Below are 15,631 nucleotides of genomic sequence, written 5' to 3' on the forward strand. Positions count from 1 at the left end.
GCATGTCCAGTGTACACGGAGAATGACTTGGAGCGGCCGCACCCCCCGCAACTCCACTTCCAATGTGCGCCCGACACTTCTGCTTCCAATACGCCCGACACTTCTGCTTTTTATCTGGTGGTGGTGGAATTTATCATCATCCATCGCGTCTGGCCTCTGAAAAAAACTTTTAAGGCTAGTCTGCTTGGGCCTGGCCATGTTTGAACCGCCTCACTCATTTGTTTGTTGTTTAACATGGACGTTTTAAGCCGCGTGCGCTTCCTATTTGAAATGCAGCATAGGCTATGCGTGTTGTTTAATAGCTTACTTTTCAAACGGCAGAGCCTGTTCATTTAAAAACATAGCCAGAGGACGTATAATATAGGCTTATTCTCAAATTCAGATTGCGTTAGGGGACGGGATTATTAGCCAATTTCAATCGGACAATTTGACCGGAGAGATTTAATTTTGTCGGACATTTAATTTTTTTTCCGGCCAATGTCCGGTAATTACCGGACAATTAACGGAAACCCTGAGACACGCTAATAATCACTCTAATGTCAGCACATAGCCTACTGCAAATTGTTAGTGTCAAGACTGCTCACACACATGGCACACACTTGCCAGAATAGTAGCCTACTCTTCCCTTTGGTACACATGTAACGGATGCCAGCTAGCTTAGCTGTGCTTGTGGAACGTTGGTAAACCTCACTCCCCGACGCCTCAAGTGCTGCTGGCATGCGAGCCAGTAGCTTGGGCTATTGGCTCAATTTTTAGCGCGCTCGCCTCCCGATCCGAGGTGCTGCTGTTCGCGGGTTCGAGTCTGGGCGTGTGCAGGGCTGAATCGCGCAGATTCAACACAACGCAGGTTACACACACACACCAGACTCATCGCAACACAACCTCAGACTGTACTCATTCCTTTCCTTACTCATTCCAATCACATAGCAGAATGAGGGAGCTCCAAACAGGACTGATTTGTAGATGTATGTCTAGGGCTTTCAGCTGGACTGGCTCAGCTCTAGAGGCTTCCGTTGGTGTCAGCCTTGCTATGAATAGTAATAAACAAGTTATTCATCAGAGCAGGGCGGTTACGGTGTTTGTGCTCCCCGTCTCTTTATAAATTCTAGCGTTTTCACACTGTAAATCCCAAATGATGATTAATAAAGTCTCTGTACTTTTGCATGGGAACAATGTTTTCATTTACTCTTTTTTGCTGAATGGCCTTTTGCACATCTCCACTATTCTCTTTGAATTACTGTTGGGCAGTCCTCTGCATATACGGTATAATCAATGCATTATATTAGGATGATAGTTCTTATGCACATTTGGTACTGTTTTCCCCTGTTTTTTCCTTATAATGTACTAAGGTTACGCTAAAATAGCGACGCCTGACCACACCTATTGTTTTCATTGACCCACCTGTGGGAGCGCATTGTTCATTTTAAAAATCATCACTGCATTGGAACAAGACTTGCGTTTCATCATGGCGTCACGATGCAGGTTGTATACTAGATACAGGTGTAAAATATGGCTCTAAATGCACTACTTTTTTGTAGAGAATATGACTAGTGCTTGACCTAACCACAATCCCCTCACCTTGCATTTACATTTCAGTAAGTTAAATAAATGAAATTATTACACAGCTCTTGAGAATGCTGCAGAAAGTGACATTAACATGTATGGGCCTTTCCAACATTCCGATAATTCCCATGAAATGACCGCAGTTAAAAAATTGACAGCTGTCAATGCTTCGCATCTGGGTCCTGTTCGCCCTGTTTTCCAATAGTGATCAGTGGATTACATTACATTATCCCTTATTATTTTTTTGTGTTGCCAGCAACACATGCCAGCAAGTCTATTAACCTCACACACTTCCATGCAATGCTGATCTGTTTGTATGTGTGGTGTGTGTGTGTGTGTGTGTGTGTGTGTGTGTGTGTGTGTGTGTGTGTGTGTGTGTGTGTGTGTGTGTGTGTGTGTGTGTGTGTGTGTGTGTGGAGCAGAACGCAGAGGGCTTCAACATGAGCATCCCCATGCCTGGCCACCCAGTGAACTTCTCCCAGGTGACGCTGGGCCAGGCGCAGCGTGACGTGGAGCAGCTGGAGGCGCTCATCTCCGCCCATGACGTCGTTTTCCTCCTAATGGACACCCGCGAGAGCCGCTGGCTACCCACTGTCCTCGCAGCTAGCAAGCGCAAGGTGAGCCACTCATATACACAGCTTAAATATATGTGTGCGTGTTTGTGTGTGTCTCTGTATTAAAACATGTACATAGGTATTTTCATTCTGTTTAATGCATGTGCTAATGGTCATTTCCCATGTGCAGGGAATAAACTAGCTTTTAGCACTGACTAAACTGCAGACTAAATGCTTGACTCATCCTCAGGCATCCTCCACCTTGTTGATTCTCTGATGGCCGATAAGGTCAAACATTTCTGATTAGGAGAGATGACTCACCAGTCTGACCTCATCATGGACACCTGGACTCTTGCTCCTTGGTGCTACTTGGGTGAAGTGTTTAGACGGTAGGCTGACCGGTGGGAGTAGCCAAGCCACTTTATTTGTGTTGTACAGAAGCCACAGTAGTGATATCTGTAGCTGCACCTCAGCAGGGCTGGGATGCCTGAGAGAGCTATGGGATTTGGCTACACGTTGGAGTCCAATAGTTTAGAAAGGTCAGAGGATATCTACTCCCACAGCTACAACAGCTAATAAGATTTTTCTGCCATTTTTTTTTGGTCCTTTGCACTATTCCTGGCACCGTTATGAAATCTAAAGTCAAATTAGCTCATCTTTATGGATGTGTTCATTTACTGGATGTGGCCCAAGACGATGTTTTAGGCTGTTTTATAACCTCGTAACAGGTATACAGTGGCTGCACAAAGCAATAGCCTCACATGGGCCAGACCTGGTCCCTTTTAGATATCTGAGGTCATCCAGAGGCTCTCCGGTGTGGCTGTTTCACATCTTAGTTATCATCTTAGTATAACTTTCATATTTAACAAAGGATCTGGTTTTCTTCAAAACCTTGACTTCGACTCTCCTTCTTACAAGATTATAAAGTCCCAGGGCCCTTTCTGTCAACATGTACTGCAGTACTCTACATGCCTCACTAATACTGTGATAGTTTTATTCAAGGAGGCGCAGCGGGCGGCAAGGCAGAGCAGGGCGGGGTCATGACCTCTGACTGGTGGGTCAGGAGCAGGGAGGCGCATCTCCGTGTGTGTTTATTCACTCGGTGGGTTCCACATAAGCAAATCAAGATCCCAGTGTCAAACATTCATCAGGGGAAGCCAGGTGTTGGATGATTCACCAACACTCTGGCAGACACAGAGAGCCTGCGAGTTTGTGTCCTGAAGGCCATTGAGGATGAAAAATGGGATGGCAAAAAATGGACTCTTCCATTGAAACAGCCCCCAAAATTGTTGTGAAAACAAGACTTGTTTTTCTCTACCTTGTCTTCGGAACAGTTGAATCTCCTAGACGGGGCGAAAACAGATCGGTAATGGCCCCATTCATTTGGCTGACGGCCCCATTCTCTGGTACAAATGGTCTCCCCTTATCAAAAATTAAATTTTCTATTATGTGTGTGTGTGTGTGCGCTGTCTGTATCTGCAGGCAACAGACATTTGTTTATCACATATTCATTCCATTTGTCGTCAGACAGCAATCTGTTATAGATAAGACAACTGGAGGTTGCAGAACTGAAGTTTTACAGGAAGTGTTGGGAACACTGCACACAGAGAACAAATCAGTGTTCTGCTCGTTTGGTCATGAAACATATTTTTCAAGGAGAATAAATGTAATAGATACGTTGGTGGAATATTGTTTTGAGAACTTGTAATGCTACAAACAGTAATGAAACAGTATAAAATTGAATAGTCTTTACTAGCAGAGATTATGAAGAATAGCTAGTTTTTGCAGGGTTGTATGATGTTTTTCTGCATCATATGCAAGTCATCTCATTATTTTTTGAAGACACCCAGTAGGCATATAGGCTTCATTAAAAACAGTTTTGGACCTTTTCATCCAATGCTGCAGTTATTCCTCTTGGCATGTTTACATCAAATGGCAAAATTAAATGTGGAATTAAGACATGCTAGTTGTGTCTTTCATCAGGATAAGATTAGAATCAGAGTTTGCCATGGTTATATTTTCACTGCTGACTGTGTCAAATTCAAAACATTTTCTTCAAGGACTCAAAAATTTTATTTTCTACAGGAGGCTCTCAAAAGATTAGAATATCGTGGTTCATTTCCCCCCCTAATTTAGTTCAAAAAGTGATCTTTCATATCTCTCAAATATTAGAATAAAGAGGTTATAATACAGAAATGTTGGTTTCCAGAGCCTTTAAATGGATATTCCATTTGGGGAATTACGCTCATTTTCCACCTCCCCTCGAGTTAAACAATTGGTTTTTACCTTTTTCCAGTTCATCCAGCCTTTCTCTGAGTCTGGCGATACCACTTTTAGCTCCAGCCTAGCATAGATCACTGAATCGGATTAGGCCATTAGCATCTCGCCCGCTAGATTTCCGGACTGCGTGCTTGCAAACTTTCCCTTGCTTCTCTCTTTCAAGTTTTACCAGGATGCAATATTGAATGTGAGGACTGATTCAATTAGTGCCTGGTGTACCATTTTTAAAAATGTCCTGTCTAACATTAAAACCTTTCAGGCTCCTTAGGAGAAACATGCACTGTTGTGCTTTTTCATAAATTCCATGTTGTCTGAAGGACAGGGAGTGGTCGTCTGTGCCCAGGTACTTAAAGAACTCGACCTGTTCCACTGCCTGCTCCTCTAGCCTGAGTGGTTTGAAGAGAGGGTGTGGGGTGTCAAAGCTCACTGGTCTTGCTATTCCAGGAGCTCTCTATGAACCAAAGGACCACAGTGTTTTTATGTACTGCCTGAATATGGGCAGGGAGTGCTCGTATGTAAGGTTGGCCACTAAGGCCATGTCATTAGCTTATTTGAAAAGTGACATTCCATTGTTGCTGTAGGTGATTTCATTTGTGTATGTGGAGAAGAATGGGAGACCAGACATAACCCTGTGGGACCCCAGTATTTTAAACAGTGTTGCTAGATTTAAAAGACATAGCCCTGTGGGACCCCAGTATTTAAAACGGTGTTGCTAGATTTAAAAGACACATCCCTGTTTTGAGATCCTAGCAAATTCCTGCATGGCATCCAATTCAAGGCTCACATTGCATCCCAATTTGTTCAACAAAGAAGCCCCTTTTTTGCCTCTACTTTGTTCATGGCAATGCAGTAAAACGTTGTTGTAGAGAATCATTATGAGTGCCTACACCATAGGCACACACAGGCTAACACGCAAACTCGGGTCAAGTCAAGTCAGATCAGTTCATGTCACAGATATGGAGTGCAGAAAGGTCATTTTTCATCACTAAATAAAAGAAATGACATTTATTTCTGTAAGGCGCACACCACATAATGTCTGTAAATTGCTCAGCCCCAGAGAATCCCTCCACCATGGCAATGATATTGCCAGATTCAGGACAGTCTGCTCTACACACACATGTAAGGCAAGTCGAGCTGCCAGCTTGCAGTGGTGAGATACATGTCAAAATATAAGAATTTGTATAATACGCTTTTTGTATTTTTATTATTTAACATAATAACCTAATGGTGATATAACATAATGGTGATAACGCTTGTCGGTAGGGCCCCCTTGGAATTTTTGCTTGGGGCCCCCACAGACTCTAGAATCGCCTCTGGTATCATTCATGGCTTTGGCTTGAGGCTTCTTGGGAACAGGGATGATCGTTGTCTCTTTCCATGCCAGGGGAACGAAGTATTCAGGATGAAGTTGAGTCACTTCACTACCCTGTGTGCTGTACACTCACACAGTATTCTGCCCTTGAACCCATTTGGTCCAGGGGCTTTCCTCAGATGTAGCTTGGAGAGGATGGAGGCAATCTCTTTCTCTCTCCTTGTAAAAATACCATTTTCTTAAGGTTGAGATAGTGTTTCATCTCTCTGGTTACCCAGGGCTTGTTGTTGGAGTATAGCCTGACTTGTTTATTTGGAATGACATGTATGGTCAGATGGAGTCATTGAGTATGTTCAGGTCACCCTCACCTTGTCTGGAAGAACATTTCCCAGTCAGTTCAAAACACCGCCTCAGTGTTTTCAGTCATTATTCCAAACCTGAGTGTTTTTTGAATGCACCTTGTGTGTTTTTATTATGATTGCCTGGACCTGGTGTGTGTATTCATAGGGACATAGGGGCAAGAGTCACAGTCAGCCATCAGAATTCATGAAGTAAATGATGCCCATCTGTCGTTTACAGCCATGCAAAGACTGCCCCCGATTGATTTTACTATTCTGCTAGTGTCTCGATCAAAACCTATGAATGTATATCCATCCAAACTCACTTTAATATCCTCAGACAGCCATGTTTCAGTGGAGCAAAACAAACTTGTGTTCCGGACGGTAATCCAGTAGTCTTGTGTTCCGACCGGTTGTCGCTGTCAACTCATCCAGTTTATTCCACAGAGATGCACATTTGAGAGAAAACAAGCAGGTAATGGCAGCCTACTTCCTCGTCTCCTTAGCCTGTTCTTAATTCTCTCTCTTGATCCTCTTTCTCTCCAAATGCGTTTCTGTATCAGACGCTCGGGTGTGAGATCCAGTAGAGAGTGTTGGTACTTCCTGGGATGCATGCTGTAGCTCTAAAAGGTCAACCCAGGTATGTAGGAGTTTACATGGGTTGGCGATGTCACCACTGCCTGCCAAATCCAACCCTCCCAAGACAGTTGCAGAACACAAGCAAAACGCAAAGTCAGATTTATCATACTTGTTGGATCGCATATCAATCTCAACAGGATGATAAAACGAAATTATATTTAAATGATTACAACAATTTTGAGTCTCAAACGTTGAGTCATTCAAACAGAGAAGCGCCTCACTTTATGGCCATAACCTAGTCTTTAGTGAGTGTTGCTGTAAATGACCATACATCTTCTCTTGTGTCTCCAGCTCGTGGTGAACGCTGCCCTGGGATTCGACACCTTCGTGGTGATGCGGCATGGTCTGAAGCGGCCTCATGGCGAGACGGCCGATTCTAGCCCCTCGTCCGCCTCCAGTGCCTCGGCTTCATCCTCCTCCACACCCGCGGCGCCCTCTCTCCCAGGAGCCTCTCTGTTCTCCAACATCCCCGGCCACCGGCTGGGCTGCTACTTCTGCAATGATGTGGTAGCACCAGGCGATGTGAGTAATGCTGCAGGTCTAGCTCACTGGGAACATTCCCGCACAGGACTCCAAAAAACGCTGCTCGTCCGTTACTGGAACTCTGCACCCAGAACCTTGTCAGGAGAGACACAGACTGTTAATGTGCTGTGGGCCACAGCTGTGAATATGGAATATCATTTCAATAAGAGCTGTACCATAATTAGCGCAGTATTGAGACAAACACAAGCAATTCAATTGATTTTTTGGTTGCTAAATTAAGCTCTCTATTCAGGAGTTTGTGCACACAGCATTTCAATGCTTTCAAAGTAGGTGAACAGTGCCATTTCATTATTAGATTAGATTTTTAGATTAGATTCAACTTTATTTTTCATTGTGCAGAATACAAGTACAATGACAACGAAATGCAGTTTGCGTCTAACCAGAAGTGCATTAGATGTCAATCAATAAGATAATCATCTCTATTAACTCTAATATGAAACTCAGTTGGAGCTGATTAGGCTTTTCTTTTCTGTATTTGTGTTTGCAGTCCACCAGGGACCGGACATTAGACCAGCAGTGCACCGTGAGCAGACCAGGCCTGGCCATGATCGCTGGAGCTCTGGCTGTGGAGATGATGGTGTCCATCCTCCAGCATGCAGAGGGGTAGGCATTCCTCCACTCACCAAAGACGGGCCTCATAAAAGCAACGGGTCTACCCTATATGACCATTTATGGTGTTGTGAAAAAGAGTTGTTATGAAAAAAAAAAGGCTTCTAGTGCTCTTATAGTGTTTGCACACCAATCACAATGCAGCCAAATAGTCATATCACATCTTTCCTATGAATAATCGTTACATTATATGTGGTGTTGTGGCTTAGGACTTGTCTGTGGGTGCTGCTTGAAACTATCATTTCAAAAAGGATTGTTTATGCTGATTCAATCATTTGTAATATTATACTCTAGATGGACAAAAAGTATGGGGTCACTGAAAACCACTTAATCATTGAATTCATATGTTTCATTCAAACCCATTGCTACAGATGTATAAAATCAAGCTCGTAGTCATGCAGTCTGCATTTACAAACATTTGTGAAAAGAATGGGTTCTTCTGACGATCTCAGTGAATACAAACATGGTACTGTCATAGGATGCACAAACCAAGGTCCATAAAGACATGTTTGAGTGAGTTTGGTGTGGAAGAACTTGACTGGCCCACACAGATCCCTGACCTCAACCTCATCGAATACCTCTGGGATAAACTAACGGATGTTGTGAGCTAGGCCTTCTTATCCAACATCAGTGCTTGACCTCACTACTGCTCTTCTGGATGAATGGGCAAAAAATCCCACAGACAGAATCCAAAATCTTGTGGAAAGCCTTACCAGAAAACTGGAAGCTGCTGCAGCTGTCCTATGCCTATAGATTTAGAATGGGATTTCATAAATGCTCCTGTAGGTGCAATGGCCAAGTGTCCCCAATACTTCTGTCCATATTTAGTGTATTTACAGTAGGAAATCCATGGAAATGTCATGCATTTTTTGACATGTGGCAATTAGGAGAGATACTACAATCTCTGTCATTGAGCTAACATAACCATGGCATACACCGTCAGAAGGGCTATGACAATCAGTGGCAAGTAACAGTGATGTGTCAGCAACTGATAGTTGTCTTAAGGGTACGGTGCAGAGACTATAACTGTTTTAAATCAGGTTGTCAGGTTATAACTGTTTTAAATGTCAGGTTGGTAAAATGGTAACATTTGTGACATGGTTATGCCAATCTTGTATGTATGACTTAAGTGTTAGCACAGTTTTCACACTGAGAGCCTTTAGTTTGTTTTAATCAAACCCGAGTGCGTTTGAGCCCTTGTTTTGGTTTGTTCGTGTTGGTTGGGATGCAATAATTGCACTCAGGTGTGCACCAAATTGATCGGTCCGAGACTTCCAAAAACAGGTGGTCTCGGTCCGCACCATCTAGCAAACTCTGGTGCAGTCCTGCTGGTGAGAAAGCCAACTTGAAACAAACAGGTCCAATGGTCTAGTTGTAGTGAATTATGGAAGTTAAGTTCACTGGATCATTGGTAAAATTAGGTACATTTTATTTCCTTTTCACTTCATAAATGGCATGCGTGATAAGGTCCTTATAACATGAAACATGGACAAATGTGGATGCGTGAGGAGATACAAACAATGTTTGATACATGTATGGTCGGCTGAGTAAATCAGATTATTTTCTAGTCACGACTCGTTTCCGAACTCCACAATTTTCCAAAAGTCACAAATGGAAACAATGAGCCAAGATCGCCCCGCAAAACTGTCACTCCAGTGTGTAGCCTACAACGAAATAGCTCATAATAGCTGGAAGAAACACCTGAGGGAGCTGTCTGCTCAATTCCCACGCGTTGTGGTCCGCCTAGAAACAATGCGTGTGTGAAACCGAACTGGACCAAGTTTGTTTGCAACATTGTACCAATTTATTGCCTGCTGCCGACCAAATAACTGAACTATAAAGCCCTGAATGAATGTCTTGGGGAAAGGTGACACAGCACTATTTTCACTCAGTTTGGTTCAGTCAGGGCTATGGACCTTGAACAGTTTCCCATGACCTCCGGACTGGAGAGAGTCCAGTCTTCATCTGGTTGGCGGGCTGTTGCTGAGCTGCTGCTGGTCTCGGGCTCTGAGCAAAGCCCTTGCAGACTGACAGCCTTGACATGACAAGTGGCACCAGCACATCCACAGCGTCATCAGAGCAACGGTGAATAACAATCAGCTCTCACCAGCTGGGAGATATGCTGCACCAGACAGCTCATCATTTTATTTGCATTCTGTGTTAACTTAGTACTAGCCCAAAAAGGATTTCATGATTAGTTTGTGAAAATTCTGAAATTAAAATTATGAGATCGAAAAGTTATTTTTATTTTGTGAGGCATAGGTTCTTTCATCTGTATTTAGTGTGCATAATGCAAGGGTGTTTGCAATTGTGTGTGTGTGTTTGTGTTTGTTTTAAGTGTGTGTTTGGTTGTGTGTGTGTGTTTTTGTGTTGAGACAGCCTTTGTGAATGGGACCTCCCATTGCCAAAGATAGAGCTGGTCCCTCACTGAGCGTCTCTCTGGATGCATTAGGCTCTGGGATGGAAGGCCTCTGCCTGGGCCAGATAAAAGGCTCAGTGGAGAGGAGGCTGAAAGACTAGAGCTGCTGCAAATGGGAGAGAGAGACGCTTTGTCACAGCGCATTCCATATAGCGCACATCTTTTGAAATGCCATCTGCCACCCTCTCCCATGACCGCTCACGGAAAAGTGGCAATTTATAATCGGCATTAGCTGACAAAAACATGGGCTATTGGCACCGCCTACTCAAACATTCATTCGAGTCGTTCATAGACGTGCCCTTTGACAGTAAATAGTAAATTGTTTGGTGTAGAATCAGCTGCAGGTCACTTGTGTTGGTCTTAAGGGCAGACGGGTAAAGTAAAGGAAGCCGCTTCCACAGATGTGCGGACAGAGGGAACACATGACGGGAAGCCGTGAGCACGTCTGACCTCTCCAGGGCTGTGTTTGTGCTGATGACTCACAGCTCTCTGGAGGGCCTTTGATGCAGGAGCTCTAATGGAAATCAATCTAGTCCACTTCCCAGTGCTAACAGCACAAGCGGGCTATTAGGCATAAGGGCCTGGACAGGTGTGACCGGTCGTGTTTGTGTGCTGCATAATGAGGTGAAGTGATGGATGACCAGAGTAAATAGTCGGCCCGTGTTGGTCTCATCCAGTTTGCTGTGTTGTGGTGCGCAGTAACCTGTTATCCTAGTGGGTGTCCACATGACACAAGATGTCCTTTGGCATTCTGCCCGTTTTTAGCAGTCATTTCAAATTCCAAGATGTGCAAATGAAAGAGGAAACACAGACCTGTATTTTGGGTTCATGGTAGCTTTGTAGCCCTGCTCCGAACTCTCCTTATGCAACAGACTCAATGTACAAACACTTTTCTATTCCATGTCTGCTTTAAAAACCAAGAAAAGATTGTGGCACCATATCCAGTTTGACAATTCTTTAGCTTCTCTCCTAGCCATAAACAATTATTTAGCTTCTCTCCTAGCCATAAACAATTCTTTAGCTTCTCTCCTAGCCATAAACATGATGGCTGCACTGCAACTGTGCTTCAGTGCTCCACCTCTGGCCTGTTGAGAGGATAGAGGAAGAGCACACTTCTCCTCCTCAGAGCCCAGGATCACAAGGGCCAATAGGAATTGATGAGGGTGCTTAAAGTCATCAAGGGCCGATTAACGGGGGAGGGTGTGCAGGGCTGGCGGAGCCCGTGTCATGCCTGAGGTGCTGGTGTGTGTGACGTGTGCGCGTGTGTGTGTGCTGTCAGAGGGGAAGTGTGGTGAAGGAGGGCGGAGCCTGCGGAGGAGCTTGTGAAGACAGGGAGCCAACGTTCACAACAGCCCTGCAGTGCGCTAGCGGCCCACACGGCACAAGCACATCATTTCAATTCACAGTGGATTTCAGTTTCAGTTGCATGCAAAAATGGTTGACGAGGGTCGCTTATCATTTAGCCTGCCGTTTGTTACTTCTCCATTACAATTCACCAGTTCACATTGAAGTCAGGGATGATGCTGGCTCTTTTATTCACATAGAACTCACTGGAACACTCAGCCTGTGGTGTTCAATTGGGAAGTTTTAGGCAGCTGGACTCTGACACCTATCTCTCTGCTGCCCAGTGGCAGGGCAGCCTGAAGGTGAACGCATGGCATGGTGTTCAGTTTGGGACGGGTGCCTCTCTCTCCCCTAACACTGAGGCATGCAGACATCTCCCACTACTGTTTTAGAACATGTGCTTCTTCTGTCTCTTTGTCCATCCCCCAATTTTTCTCTCCTCAGTGGTTGAACCCTGTCAGTCTGAAATCTCTCTCTCTCTCTCTCTTTCTCTCTCTCTATTTTCTTTCTTTGCCTGACTTCCTCTTCTCTCTTTTTGGCAGGGGCTACGCAGTGGCCAGCAGCAGTGATGACCGCATGAATGAGCCTCCCACGTCCTTGGGTTTGGTCCCACATCAGGTCAGTCATCTCTCACTCCTCCACACTCCCCACTCCCTGACCCCACACCACATCTCTCACTCCCCCACACTCCCCACTCTATGAAGTTAGAGAGGCTGAGGAGGTCCACTTCAGTCTGACCAGTGCTCTGCCAGGAGGACTTCTCTGACCATCTCTACTGGTCCATCAGGACCCATAGTCTCCAGTTGGTTCATGCAGCCTCTTGCACTTGTTTCCCAGCAAGTACAAGTGGGACTCAGCACAGCCAATTACAAAAGCAGTTGGTTCACACTGCATTCCATAACTATCCTACCACTACACCCACTTCACTCACACACGCATGCCTATGCAAACGCACACACATACACACACACACACACACACACACACACACACACACACACTGACAAACATACATAATTCGGGCCAATTAGCAGTGGAAGCTGCAATCAGGGCGATTGTGACTTGAAATGGCTGCATATCCGGAAGCCTTGAAGAATTTAGAGCATTCTGTCTCTTTCATTCACTTCTGCTCTGGTCCCCTCCTCCCCTCTCTCTCTCTCTCTCATTCTATCTGCATCTTTGTTTGGCTTAATAGCCTCCTCACGCACATATTTGAGGGAATGGAGCGCATGCCTGCCTGCCGCGCTTAAAGAGCCGGAACGGATCAGCATCAGGCTGAGCATGCGTGTGTGTGTGTGTGTGTGTGTGTGTATGTATATGTGTGTGGATGTTTATGTGTCTGTGTCTGTAGATGTGTTAGCAAGAGCCTGAGTTTGTGTGTGTGTGACTGTTTATGTGTGTGTGTGTGTGTGTATATATATATATATATATATATATATATATATATATATATATATATATATATATATATATATATATATATGTGTGTGTGTGTGTGTGTGTGTGTGTGTGAGAAATAGATGAAAATAGCTTCCCTGAAGGAGCTCTCGCAGAGGCACAATCTCTGTCACCTCCTTGCCCTTGGAGAACCACCCATTCTTGCTTTAATCCTCCCAATTTTATCAGTGCAAGACCTCCTGCCTCTTTTGCACAAACGTATACACCTCTCACACACAGGTGTTCCTACACACTGACATCCCTCTTCACCTCCAGACGCTCCCTACACCCCACACCTTCTGCTGGGCTCTGCTGCGGGAGACGGTACAGCGGTAGAGAACAGGGGCGTTTCAGCTCCCTATGGAGGAGCAGGGCGGACTTGGGGAAAGTCATCTGGATAATCCATGCTGAATGGGTTTCCTGGGAAAGCTCCCCGCTGAGTGCCTGGTTGTCCCACTTTGTTATTTGCTTTATCGTCAGGAAACAAGCGAGCCTTTTCTGTCCTGTGTTGTGATCCCCTGGAGCCGGCAGAAAGGGCGAATGATGGGGATGGAGAGAGGGAGACAATGGACACGCACCACTTACTTCCTCTGTTCAGAGCGCATATGCATATCACCTCTCCCGACCAGCACTGACAGAGCAGGAACGGATGTTGGGTTAATCAATGCATATACTCAAAGGCACTTCACGTGTGTGAGTTCACTAAGTGTCAGTGAAAGTGGCTGTGATAAGACACATGGCTGTAAGTAGGTCTGTCTGGTGACTACTAACAGGACTGTAGATTAGCGGCTTTCTGGATGATGCATTCTGGGGTCTTGTGGAAAGAAGTTTATGTTCTGAACAGTCAGCTAGCTGACATGATACAATTCAATATAATGTTAAGTGATGAATGTGTGATCAGTTACTTAAACAAGTAGTGTTTTTTGTATTCAAAACTCTTGATTCCTGAAATGTTTGGTGGATCATTTTTGTTTAATGTTATATCCACCACATTGTCCAGTTTCCACTTGAAAGTGTTCCGTCATTACGCACCTAAATGCAATTGGTAGTCCTTCAGCCTCGTGTCTGCCCACTACTTGACCGCCTGCTCCAACGTGGCTGAACGAAAAGTGGCACCAGAAGCGACCTTCCCAGTGCCCACAGCGATGGTGCCGAGGGCACTCGGAGGGCGGGCCGCAGCGGGAGGGCAGGGCTTCATTAGCCGCAGCACACCACTGTGCGTGTCGCAGCGCGCCGGCTGGCCCTTCCAACCGCCCGCCACACTGCCCACCCAACAACGCTGCCTGGGCTCCACACTTAACCCGATTAATTAGAGTGAGGCATTAGTCAGCGACGTGGTGCTGTCACCCACGTATGAGAGGGGCATTCAGGCTGGAGATGGGGAAATGTGATTGGGGGGGGGGGGCCTGGACGACTTAGACAGCATCCCTCCCTCAGCTTGTCGCAGATTAGCATCACATTCCACGGAGCTGTCTCTTCTAGCGCCTGTTTTTGTGCTGCCATCTTTGCTCAGTGTGTGTGTGTGTGTGTGTGTGTGTGTGTGTGTGTGTGGGAGTGTCTCTGACAAGATGGCTCAGTGGAAGGAGATGATTGTGCCTTCATCCATGTGGATGGGAGTGGGGGTGGTGATTAGCTGTGAAGCCACACTGCCCCCTGGTGTTTATGAAGGAGAATTGCAAATGAGCCTTTAAAATATGTCCACTTCCCTCTGCCTGCAGCTTTAGCCTCAGCTCTGCTCTTCTCCCCAGGAAAGAAGACAACATGGTGGCCAATAGCCAATTTTTATTAATAATTGACAATTATATAATATATAAAGACAACGCCATTTTATTTCAAGTGGAGGATTAAATCAAAAATGGGTGGTTCTCCAAGGGCAAGGAAGTGACGCAGAGATTGTGCCTCTGCGAAAGCTCTTCAGGGAGGCTATTTCCATTTCAAATATGCACGCACGCACGCACGCACGTACGCGTAAACACACATATTACGTCTTTTATCTTCCTCTGGGGAGCTTCTTTTAATTTGCCTTTCAATGGAGATAAAGCTGCTTGAGTGAGCAGAGGGAGACGTGTTAGCGGGCTGAGTTTGGAGGATCCGCTCAGCTGCTCCGCTCCAGAGAGGCCACAGCACGGCAGCCTAATTGAAGGCAGAGGAGGCTTTGATTCACCTGCTGTGCAAGCATCATGGGAAGATGCTGATGAGTAAATTTAGCTAGAAAGACAGTTAATGTACTACATTTGGATTGAAGCATATTTTATATATCTGCAGTGTGAAGTAATGTGTATGGCATATAAAGAGAATAGACAGGTGTTATATATGTTATTAACAGCAGGGGGTGCTGTGGTCAACCATTTCTTTCCATATGCAGAATTTGTGTCACCCTAAAGAAGACTCTTCTCTGTATTCTTTTCATACTGCAGATCCGAGGATTTCTGTCCCGATTTGACAACGTCCTTCCTGCAAGTCTGGCCTTTGACAAGTGTACCGCCTGCTCACCGATAGTAAGTCATGCCCCAACTGCGTAACATGCTCCAGTGAAACGCTCGATGATTGAAACATAAACATTGGGCCTGAAATAGCCGATGTCATAACACAC

At 45.2% G+C, this 15,631-nt stretch overlaps 1 protein-coding gene across 4 annotated transcripts in view; it reads left to right on the forward strand.

Annotated features, from left to right (window-relative positions):
- atg7 (ATG7 autophagy related 7 homolog (S. cerevisiae)) overlaps positions 1–15,631 on the forward strand; it is a 52,954-nt gene that overhangs the window by 9,426 nt on the left and 27,897 nt on the right. For all 4 annotated transcript variants that reach the window (XM_042088996.1, XM_042088995.1, XM_042088994.1 and 1 more), the window contains 5 exons: positions 1,986–2,180; positions 6,978–7,208; positions 7,717–7,832; positions 12,144–12,219; positions 15,456–15,536. In XM_042088996.1, coding sequence (XP_041944930.1) covers positions 1,986–2,180; positions 6,978–7,208; positions 7,717–7,832; positions 12,144–12,219; positions 15,456–15,536 — 699 coding nt within the window. The remainder of the gene's footprint in view (positions 1–1,985; positions 2,181–6,977; positions 7,209–7,716; positions 7,833–12,143; positions 12,220–15,455; positions 15,537–15,631) is intronic.

Source organism: Alosa sapidissima, chromosome 4 (genome assembly GCF_018492685.1).
Source record: "Alosa sapidissima isolate fAloSap1 chromosome 4, fAloSap1.pri, whole genome shotgun sequence".
NCBI lineage: Eukaryota > Metazoa > Chordata > Actinopteri > Clupeiformes > Clupeidae > Alosa > Alosa sapidissima.